We start from the raw sequence: 12,492 nt of genomic DNA on the forward strand, positions 1-12,492 counted from the left end.
TAGGAACTCTGTTGTAAATACTTTCCATGATTTCCCAGTAAGATTTGCTGTCTGTAGTGCTTCTTTCAGACTTCTGTTGAATCGCTCGATTTCTCCATTTGCTTGTGGGTAATACACTGAAGATTTCCTATGCACAATATTCCTCTCTCTCAGAAAGAATTTAAACTCAGATGAGACAAACTGTGGTCCGTTGTCTGATATTAACCTTCTCTGCTGAAGACTGTAGACAGAAATGTTATTACTGTAGCTGATGTTATATGAGAAACAAATGCAATTTCAGGCCATTTACTGTGAAAGTCTATTAAGGTTATAGCAAATCTACAGTCTATAGGAGTATCTGTAAAAGAACCAACAATATTAATAGCAAGTTTTTCCCATGCTGAATCAGGAAATGGTACTGGTTTTACAGTTGGTCTCACCCTAACTTTGTGTACAAAGTTCTTTGCACAACCAAGTGAAGTGTTGATTTCTGGTGAAATTTTAGACACTGGCTGTGTGGCAGGCACTGGTGCTGTAGTAATGAGACCATCAATTAATTGTAGGTTTAATGCAGCAAAAAGATCCCTTTCAAGTATAGCAGTACCCTTATTCACAATGTAAAAGTCAGATCTTGCAGTATTTGATTCAAATTGTCCAGTCAATGGCATGCAACCAAGCACAGGGATTGGATCCTTTAAGTGACTGACCAGTTTCAGGCCAGGTGCAACAAGTGGATCTTTTGCAAATTATTTCAAGAAAATATCCTTTGGTAGTATAGAAACAGCTGAACCTCTAACAAGAATCAGGTTAATGGAGTGTCCCTTGTCAGCAGAAGCAGTACTGACACTGACAGTGCATATAAACTTGTCTGGAATAAATGTACCAGCTTTATCCACACTTAATACTGTAACATTTGTAGTAGTGACTTCATGAACATTTTTAGCAGAACTATGGCAGATCTTAGCAAAATGTCCTACTTGTGTGCATTTACAGCACTGTTTAGCTTTTGCAGGACATGTAACATGATTTGCAGTGTGTTGTGTTGAACCATAGCGATAGCAGTATTTTCTATTTGTATTTGCTGCACGGTTTTGCAGTGAATCCCTTTCCTTAGCACTGTATTTTGCCTGTGACTGTGCATTATTAGGCCACAGTGCTGAATTCACAATCTGTACATTCCCAGCAGTTCCCTGACTGAGAGTTTTAGCCTCTGCCACTGCTGTTTCAATCTGGCTAGCAACTGTAATAGCCTTTGCAAGGGTTAAATCCTGCTGTAGGAGCAGTCTCTCTCTAATGCGAGGTGAGTTTTTCCACTATTTGGTCTCTTAGCATTTCATCTGTTAGATTTAACTCACAGGTAACAACCAGCTCTCTCAAAGCTACTACAAATTGTTCTGTGGATTCGCCATTACGTTGTCCACATTGGCGGAATTGATATCTTTCAGCAACCACATTTACTCTTGGCATGAAAAAGTTCTTTATAACAGTAAGAGCAGTTTCATAAGTATCATCAGGTAATGGTAATGTATAGAATATACGCTGTCCCTCTGCTTCCAGCCAGTGAATAAGTAAAGCACGCTTTCTAGCAGCAGAAATCTCCCCTTAGTCAGCAGCAATAATGTAATTTTTAAACATACGGATCCAAGCAGTAAAAGGTATAGTAGGCTCACCAGGGTTTGGAAGAAAAGCTGCAGGCTGCTGCAGAGGTAGAAGAGACATCCCATCCTCATCGCCAATCTGTTATGTTTTGGGTAGCCAAGGATGAGTAGAGTATAACAGTGCTTTATTAGCAGGCTTTCATTCAGCCATTACATAACAGTAAAGCTGGCCATAGATGCAAAGATCCGATCGTACGAATCATCATACGATCGGACTTTCCCATCTCCCGACCCGCCACTAACCATTCAGATCAAAGTCTTACCAGTCAAATCAGTAAAAGAACAGATCAGCAATGTTCTGCCCCTGACAGCAATCGTACGATATCTATGTCCAACCAAAGCTAGTGACAGTCTCCCACTGAAAATCGTACGATCGGCAATACACGCAGAGATATTATTGGCAGCCGACAGAAATTTTCTAACCTGTCTGATCGACCAAATGACCGATCTCCGCTGGACGAAAAATGTCGGGACTCTCCACACACGTTCCCGAAAATCGGCGAATCCTCGATTCGTACGATCAGATCTTTGCGTCTATGGCCAGCTTAACTTTCACTTTTAAGCTGACAGGAAGTATGCACAGTATAAGTTGAGCACACTGACATCTACAAGCCATCTGCACAAACACCACATATTGTTATTATTTTATGTTGGTATGTTTTGGAGTTAATGAATAATAAGTGAATGCAAAATGTTATTTAATAAAACAAGTTGCTGCCTTTAAACCCAAAAGAATTGTGAATTATGTGTATTTATGGGGTGTTTAGGGGTTGGACCAAAATCTAAGCATACTCTAGTCATGGTAACCGGATTTCCATTTTTTCCACCCTTCTAGTGCACAATTTTGCTCTTTGCACTAGTGATGTGGATTCCCTACGACACTCACCTTTTCAGCACCGGAGGGGGTCGGGGGGGGGGTCGATGTCGCTAGTGCAGAAAGCAGCAGAATGAAGGCCGCCTTGGGTGGAAAAATGGCCAGAATCGCCCCTGAGACCACCCCATTAATGAAAGAAGTGGTGCAAGCTTGTCATTCTGCCCTGAGTTTATTCCTCCACTCCCATTCTCTAACTACCTGTTGCCCTTGTTGTAAAAATGTCATTCAAACAGTCATGCACACTCTGGCTCCTAGTTCAGAGCATTACCCTCAGTGCTCAGCAATTAAGGAAGACAGCACACATCATGAAGTAATGCTGGGGCACATGATTGCTGCAAGACAGGGGCAAGCCAAACACACAAAAGTCACACAGAAAAATAACAGCATTTCAGGGGGAATGCCCCATCAGCAGTTATTACATGCAGAAACCATTACCCAACTTAGATGCACAGGTAACCCCACCTTAATACATGATATGCATACATTAGTGTATAACATTCCCCATCTTCAAATTGTGGGCCAAATACAATTACAGTAAATATATAAAAATGTTAGTCATATTTCAACTGGAGTTGATTTCATCACCTTAAGACCCAGTTTTGTTTACCTAATCCTTTGACATTTCATTTTTTTCAGCTAAATCTCCCTTTTGGTGCAGATACAATATGCTTCTTAAAGGGATCCTGTCATCGGAAAACATGTTTTTTTCAAAACGCATCCCAAACCTTCTTAAATTTTTGGGGGCATCGTCTGGCCAGATAAGTTAGTTTGATAACTGGCAGCATATTGTTTATTAGTTGGACCCAATGTTGTACATGTAGAGGAAGAGGGCTCATCCATTTCATTGCCACATGTTTTTTGGCATAGAAGTATAGTGTCTTTAGTAGGGTTCTGGTCTTATTCAGCGGAATCGTGTTCTCTATCACTCCCAACAAGCATACCTCCGGGGCAAGAATGCCAGGTAGTAAGACTTGTTCGTTAATGTATTTCACTACTTCCACCCAGTACTTATGTACCATTGAACATGCCCACAATAAGTGGAAGAACCCTGTGTCTGGAGAATTGCATTTGGGGCATGATGCGGTAGGATTCCTACCCATTACGTTTAGCCTTAATGGAGTGATATATGACTTGTGAACGCCAGGTTGGGACGTGCTGCATAGCATACATAAATTTAGGTAGGGATATCATTTTGAACAGGTTGATCCTACCTCAGATGGTGAGTGGAAGTTTCTCCCATTGACTCTGGTCTTAAAAGTAACACTGGTTCAACATTTTCATATAAATATTCATCTGCCTTACGTTTTATGACTATTCCTAAATATTTAAATAATTAAAATTTTGAATGATGATTAGCTTTGCTCTGTAATAATAGTACCTATTACTTGATCACAGCTAAGATATGATATACTTTATTGATATTATTATTGGAGGCAAAACAATCCTATTGGGTTTTGTTTTAGTAGATCCAACTTACAGAAAGATTCCTTAGATGGAAAAAAACCCAAGCAGCTTGTGAAATACAGCTCACTCTATTTGACTGCAAGCCACCCCTGCATTCATTAAGGAGAAGGGGGTCATCTATGCTATACAAACAAATATCAAGTATCTTTTGCTTGTGTTGTACACAATTCTGTTTTAACAGTGTTATGGAAATATGTAGCAACCTACCCTATTTATTGCCTTTTGATATAATATGCTTAACAAAGACTTGTTATTGAGGTATACAGTACATTCTGCCAGCATACACATCAGTTCTCAGTTCAGACACATTCCCAGAGGAACTAAACAAGTTCTACGAATGGTTCGATATGCTGAACAAAGAGCCTGTGAGGAAAGCCACACCTCCTCTCACCGAACAAGTCATCTGTCTACCCAAAGCCGATGTGCGGCGAACCTTAACCAAGGTGAATCTACGAAAGGCTGCCGGACCAGACAATATTCCTGGTTGTGTGCTCAGAGACTGTGCAGATCAGCTGCCTGACGGCTTCAACACATCGCTAAGCCAGATGATCATCCCCACATGCTTCAAGTCCACCACCATCGTTCCAGCGCCAAAGAAATCTTCAGTAACCTGTCTGAATGACTACCGCCCTGTTGCACTAACCCCGGTCTTCATGAAATGCTTCGAAAGACTTGTGAAGGCACACATTAAGAGCATCATCTCCCGCTCACTGGACCCACTACAATTTTCATACCGACCAAACAGGTCAACTAAGGATGCCATATCTTCTGCACTCCACCTCTCACTAACTCATCTGGACAAGAAAGATATGTGAGAATGCTGTTCATCAGCATTCAATACCATCATCCCTCAAAAGCTGAGCAGGAAACTGAGCAAGCTGGGATTGAGCACCTCTTTCTGCAATTGGATCTTGGACTTTCTGTCAGAGAGGACTCAGTCTGTTTGTATCGGCAACAACGTTTCCAGCACCATCAGATTGAGCACAGGAGCTCCTCAAGGATGAGTTCTCAGCCCATTGTTGTACACATTGCTGACACATGACTGCACAGCTAGTCATGGCTCAAACCACATAATCAAGTTAGCCGATGACATGACTGGTGGGGCTCATCAGCCAAAATGACGAGTTGGCATACAGAGATGAGGTTCAGCAGCTGGCGGTCTGATGCAGTGAATACAACTTGTCACTGAATGTGGATAAAACAAAAGAGATGCTCGTCGACTTCAGGAGAACTCGCCCTGCTCACACAGCACTCAACATCAACAGCTCCACGGTAGAGACAGTAAAGAACACCAAATTCCTGGGAGTGCACATCTCAGATGACCTCACCTGAACCACCAACACTACCTCCATCACCAAAAAGGCTCAGCAGCGTCTTCACTTCCTGAGACGACTGAACCGGGCCAACCTTCCGCCTTCCACCCTCACAGTATTCTACAGGGGCACCATAGAGAGCGTCCTGACAAGCTGCAACTCCGTCTGGTACAATAGACTACAGCGGACGGCTGCAGGACATCTTCCAGAAGCACTGTGCAAGAAAGGCCTCATGCATTGCACTGGACTCCACACACCCCTCACATGGACTGTTCAAGCTGCTCCCATCCGGCAGACAATTTCACAGCATTAAAGCCGAACAACCAGGTTGTGCGAAAGCTTTTTTTCACAAGCTATCAGACTCCTCAACTCACTGCCTGCCCTCCCACCACATTCCAGACACACCTGAAATGTGAACTGAACTTTGTTTCACACTTCTGTACTTTACACACCTGGACTACCTCAGAGACACTGTGATCTCACTTTTACTTAAATCGTTCTTCTGCTGACAAAGCACTGTTGACACTTTTGCACACATTACATCTACATTTGCATTGTTGCTACTTTTTCACAAACCCTGTAGATTATATGTTCAGACTACTTCATCTACTGTTTATTTGCACAATTCTAAAAGTTTACATATGTATATATCCAATTTCTGCCAATATATTACAAATTTAAAATGTTTACATATTTATTAATTGTGTATTCTATGTGCCTTTTTGTGATCTGTACTAGCTGGAGCCACGTTGTCTTACTGTGTATTCGTATACTGCTGAAATGACAATAAAGTTTACTTTGACTTTGATCAAACCTAGTGGTGAATAAGACATCGGAGGATTTAGTGTATGGTCCCATTAAATATTTATACATAGTGATGACATCTCACTTAAGTGCATTTCTCCAGTCATTCTCTAAAATCTCGAATGTGATCTCTTAACAAACCATCAAATAACTTTACTCTACATTTCAGATATCAAACATACAGGCCCAAGCATGAAGAACAAAACATTTTAGCTTGTCTTAACTTTTCTCAAACAATTAAGATCTGTACAATATCTTGTGCCAGCCACACAACTTATTTGAGCTAAGCCTTCTGTACTACTACAGAGTTGCTCTGTATCATGTCTCTATCACTCCTTGCCTAAATACATGTTACAGCAATAAGTTAGAAAATCCCAAGTTCCTGTTAAACTATATAACAGAAATTCTTTTGACATTGAAAAATGCCTTGAGTTTTAATAGCTAACTAACATCTTGTATATAATACAACTTTTTAAATGGTGTATGAATTTCTTCCTGAAGGCATCATGTTCTTGTCTCTGACACCCACAAATCTGTCACACCATATTCTTTCACTGATTTTGCTTCTTTGTTTTTTCCTTAGATGCACATACGTTAATCTTCCTTTCATGCCAACACTTCCTAGCATCACTACTTTAGGCCTGTAATTTCTTGAGAAGCCCTGACAGAAACAAATAAGGATAAACATAAACATGTCATGAGAAAGCTTTCTCTCTTTTCTTGGAGAAGTAGAAAAGATCTGACAGGCTGTTTGAATTCTTCTACTTCTTTTATCTGGTACCTGTAGCTCGCATAGATCGAAATGAGCTGTACAGCTACATTAGACAATCTTATTTATCACTGAAGGGACAATGTCTTGCAGCCATCGTAATGTTATAACACTTCAAAAGCCCTTGCAGTTAAAAACAGCCAACAAAATATAGATGGATTTACATGAACAAGGTCTTGTACTTTGGCCTCAAAGCTTAAATTAAGGAATTATGCTGCTATAACAACGTCCTTAGTTGTATGTTTTAAAGAGGCAATATACACGGTATTCAACCTAAGCTGGATTAAGGATATGATTACATGCATCTTGTCTATTGTTTTAATTGAAATAAAAGGAGATAACACTTGTTTAAATTACCTTTTCTAGTTAAATCACTTCTGTAATAAGCTCCACCTTATCTGTAAGCATGAAACAATGGCAGGAGGAGATTGGTTATACAGAGCTCTTTATTACTGTTAAGCCAACTACTGATATCAGGAAGTGGTAGAGAAAGGTAGTAAGAGGTAAGACAAACAAATAATCACTTAGGGGGAAATTTACTAACATGCGAAAATTTGCCAGTGAGAGCTTCGTACCCATCGCTATACTTCACCAGGTGAAAATTTGCTCAGACAATGCTAATTTTCTACAATGCAAATTTGCGTCCAGGGTGCCAAACACTGTCGATCGTTACATGCTGCACTTCGTTTTCCGAAATCGCACCGAGTTTCCTCGTGAGGCAACTCTTCGGTAACTTATATTTTACAATAGAGGGTACTTTATTCACTATATATATTTTACCTGTTATCCATGGATCTTTTTTATTATACTGTATATCAACTGAATATAACAGGTCTATCTACTACTATTTTTGCGTGCAAAATAAAATAGCTCAGATTAAATACACTTATCAACTCATTTGAATGTAAAATATACACAACCAATTTAGTAGTGAGGGTAACTAATAAGTAGATCTTTAAGCACAATTAAATAAGTATTAAAAAAGTATTATAAAAATAGGCCCAGAAATTGAAGCATGTACATTTTCCCCTATTTTCTAAAATATCTGGTTGTTTAATAAACAAAGTTCTGTCAATTCAATTGTCTTTTATTACAATTTAAAAAAAAAACCCAAAGCGCACACATTCTTATGGATGGTTAGCAACATACAAAAGTTGAGCCAAAGAAAAATATAGCAACTGATAAAGGGTTTAGTTTGATACACAAACGTTATTCCAAATATGTGCACAACATATTTAAGCATATTTGGGAAGTAATTTCTACCAAATGAACTAGGCATTGTTTTAAAAAGTCTACACATCTAAATATTAAAATAAACATTAAAGTAACAGATATGTGAGTTGGTAATGTTCTGTATTAACACTGCAATAATATATAACATTTCACTGAAAAAAAAATCTCTTCAAAAGTAATTGTGCTACTACACAGCAAAATTGTTTTGCAAATTTTGTCTCACTGTAAGAGTTGAACAGTGTACTGTATACATAAAAAATATAAAATATACTGCTAAATCTATTGTATTTTTAATGTAAAGGTTAGAAACGAGGAAAAAAGCTATGATGGCTTTGGAAGCATAAACATATTCACTGCAGAGAGGCTCAACAAAGAACTAGGGTATTGTAATGAATATGCATGTTTATGTATATGTGTAAACACATGCATTTATTTGTGCATTAACCATTTAGAGGGCATTTTCACTCACTTTGAATTAAATATCATCAGTAACCGAAGCATAAAGCCAATCCTAGTGATGCTCGCTTTAGATAGTGCCATATTTGGACATTGACCAATGGAATAATTTATGTCCCTTGGAACTCTGAAGAAGATTTCAGCCCAGGATGCCTCTTATTTGTTCTTCCATTTTGCGCACATGCATGCCCACCTAATGTGAAATGTTCGCCTTTTCCCCTCAAATGTGATGGTTGCTGAACTTATTTTTAGTGTCATTTGATAAGACTCCCTGCTCGCACAGAGACATCCCACTGACCCAGCCACTGGTCATTGTCTATACCAGTTCACATCAAAGCAGGCGCGCTTTGTCAGGTTTCGACTCGAATATCCATTTTGCATCTGAAGTACAGTATCGAAAGTGACTAGATCATTTGAGCCTTTTTCTTCAGCTGCTGTCTCCTTCCTCCCCCACAGTGTTTCCGCTCACGCTAACATAATTTAGGATCGTCAACGTGACACAACGCTGTTTTTCCTCACAAAATATTATAATGTATACATTTTGTTTGTGATGGGTGGCACTCTTCTGTGTGCCTATTATCAATTGAGGAAAGGAGGTCTTTTCACTGCTGAATCATAGCCAATGCACAATCCCTTCGAAATGTGAGTAATGCGCATACAGTGGTAGGTCATTCAATGTCAAAAGACATAAAAAAGATGAGCAAAATCTTCACAGGCTGCTGCTTGCTGTTGCCTTTAATTATATTAATTAAACTTTGAAATTCTCATGCAAAGAGAGTTGCTGAATTGTGACGATGAAGAGCCTTTGGAGATTTGGGGAGGGGGGCATTGAATCCTCTACAATGTCAGCTTTTTGGATTTTTTTTCCTTTCTAAAATACACATATAAAGTAGAGTGGAGAACAGAGCTACATGTTATGTGTAAAGCAAGGTACTTTATGCTCATCTATACTTTATAGGAAAGGGGAAATTAACCTGCAGACAATGTGTCAACATCTTGACATTGCAGTCCCTCAAACTTACCACAGCATCTCTAGCTTGCTTGCAGAATAATGTTCTGATAATTTCCTATCTGTCTAAAGTGTCTTCTAAAATGGAAAAGGCAAAATCTTAGTGCCTACTAATACCTTCAGACACCCAACCTATATTTTGTCAAGCGTGTGCACTTTTCAGATCTACAATAGCAAAATTTAAGCCACAAGTTTACCCGTGAGGCACATGGCGATGAGAGATTTTGGAAAGGGTTTGTTATATGACATTGCCTTAAGACAGTGGACTTTTGTTCTTGCTTGGCCTGGTGGAAACTATCTACTCTGCTTTTGGCCTGAAGTGCATATTTTAGTCGAAAGAGTGGCTCTGCATGCTAGCAGCCTATTTTCTCCAAATAGAGAAATTTAATGGCCAAAAAATGTCCACTGGCCATTATTGTTTGGTTGACTTCTGGCTGGTTTTCCACTGTCACTTATGAGTATATTGCATCTTTTGATTTAAATCAAGCTGCAATATAATGCTTACAAACTGTGAGTTGGCAAAAAAAAAAGTTAAATATAACAAAGGCTAGCTGTGCAAAACCATATTTAAATTTTAGCAAGTGTTCCAGAGGAAGGCAAGAAATCTTCAGTGATATTCAGAGGCATGTTCATGTGATTGTTGATTGTCAACAAACAAGGCAGCTGGGTATTTTCTGCTTTAATTAGATGGGACTCTTGAGAAATTCACACAGCGACCCTGAAAAAAACAACAATAAAGCAGATTGGTTAGACAGGTTTGAGAACCAACATTATTTGACTTTATTTTTATTATTTACTGCCATTTTATTGATATCCTTAACAATGTATTAACAGGGTGGACAAATCATAGTTGTGTAATTGTACTCTATAGACATATACATTTTGTAATGTTATAAAACTATAAATAACTACTTGGAGCACAGTGATCAGATGGACAATCTTATGCAACGAAATTTTAGTTTTTGTTTTTTAAACATATGATTTCTTTATTGATATTTGTAAATTCTCCACAAAATAAGCACAATATATCATACACTATGATACAGGTAATCTTGCAAGTTAAGTAAACATATCCCGCACTGCAAGTAAAAATAATGTGTCATTGAGCCATTGTAACCCCCAAAAAGTCAGTGGTTGTGCATTGGCTTAGCCAATGGGCAGCACTAATCCCAATTGATATAAGCACAACCATGCTCTTCTTAAATGCTCATTTAATAATGTTAAAATTTGGTATTTTACCAAGACTTGAGTTTTTGTTGCTAAAATTCACAAGCGTGAATTATAACTTCAAATCAAGTGTTTATAAAGTTAAAAAAAAATCAAAAACCTGAAAATTCAAACTATTTATTCAAGTGTTTGTGTATTTTTTTTTAAAAATGCTGAGAAATTTCAAGAAATTTCATTAAATTATTAATTTATTCACAATTTTATTCAATCAAGTTTTTTATATTAGGATTATTTCATAAATAAGTAAAACATTTTTAAATGGGAGTTTATTTGAAGTAGAAAACAACTCTTTACTATCACAAATATAGTACAGGAGATATAAGTTGACCATGGAATTTTGCTCCAAATGGTTAAACCAAACAGAATAGTTAAAGTCCATTTCACTTTTAGTAAGATAGAGATAGTAAGATAATTATGCAGATAACAATTTGAAAAAAAAATTTGCAATGGGTTTTCTTGTTGTTGTTGCATTTTTTGGAATGTTACTTTACTTAGCAAATGCCTGCTCCATTATAATGAATTGGTAATTTGTACATATATTTTACGCTAAAAGCAATAATAGTTTCATAAGTTACATAAAAGTCACATAAAGTTACACTTGGAGATTTGCAGTGTTTGAAATGGCCACAAAATAAAGAAGGATGATGTGCCAAAAAATGAATGCCCACCCACTTAGAAACAAGGCACTGCCCATGAGTGCACCCACAAACATATCCTGTTGAAAGTAAACAAAACTTTTTAATATAGAAATTTGGATTTGAGGATGTGGCCCATCCCCTAGCATTGTATAACACAGCAGCCCCAAAGCATTTGATGACATCTGAACACAAATTGATGCAACAGTCTAAACTCCAACACTTCATGGCACAGTTTAAACCCTAGCAAGTTTGGCTACCAGGACAAACATAAGAGGCTATTCCCCTGGCAAAAATGCTAGAGCGCTAAGAGGTATAAGAATGCTCCCCTTAATACACAATTAAGATATATTTATGCCCTGGGAATTGCTCTCTGAGTGCCAGATCAAGAAAACAGTGATCAGTGCAGAGAACAGTGTCAGGTGGCACAGCAGATCCCTGCCATTACCTACCGTGTTTTAGAGCAGGCAGTAAAGACAGGAGCTCGTCGCAGGCACCACCTTTCTGTGCTCTTTATGTGTTTTAATGATACACAAGTTAGGGAGCAGGCAGGGGTTTGAGAGGTTGGGAAACCTTTGTTCCTTCCAAATACAGCAACTACGACACTGATTTGTACACAATGTAGTATAAAAATAGCAATTTCAGAGATGCCAAATGGCTGCTTGGCCTACTAAAATAAGTGTGATGTAAAGGAATAGTAGAAACATGTCCAATGTATTTAAATTGTGCTTAAATAGATTTTTGACATATAAGGCCCACTGGTTTGACTATAAGAAAATGTAACATACACAGATTATTATCCTCATATATGTAATAAATATTTCATTTTAATAATCCTTAATACACTTAACAAATAGATTAAATACAATTTTACTGTCAAATATTATTTGCATTTCTAAATCCTCAGGCAGATGAAAGCTAATACAATTCACTGCTTAATATTTCATTTAAGATACTACTTGCAGATATTAGAACTGCATGATATTCTTATTTATGGCTTGAACTTTCTGTTTTTTAAGTGGCCACTATTTAATGAATAATTGTATTCTGATATGGAAAAAAGGAAATATT

At 37.9% G+C, this 12,492-nt stretch overlaps 1 protein-coding gene across 1 annotated transcript in view; it reads right to left on the bottom strand.

The window, feature by feature from the left end:
- Window positions 1-7,932: 7,932 nt before the first annotated feature.
- Window positions 7,933-12,492, bottom strand: part of antxr2.L (ANTXR cell adhesion molecule 2 L homeolog) — a 114,058-nt gene continuing 109,498 nt past the window's right edge. Inside the window, exon 17 of the mRNA XM_041561237.1 lies at window positions 7,933-10,277. Within this exon, the coding sequence (XP_041417171.1) occupies window positions 10,239-10,277 (39 nt within the window). The 3' untranslated portion in view covers window positions 7,933-10,238. The remainder of the gene's footprint in view (window positions 10,278-12,492) is intronic.

The sequence above is a fragment of the Xenopus laevis genome, chromosome 1L (genome assembly GCF_017654675.1).
Source record: "Xenopus laevis strain J_2021 chromosome 1L, Xenopus_laevis_v10.1, whole genome shotgun sequence".
In the NCBI taxonomy this organism is placed as follows: domain Eukaryota; kingdom Metazoa; phylum Chordata; class Amphibia; order Anura; family Pipidae; genus Xenopus; species Xenopus laevis.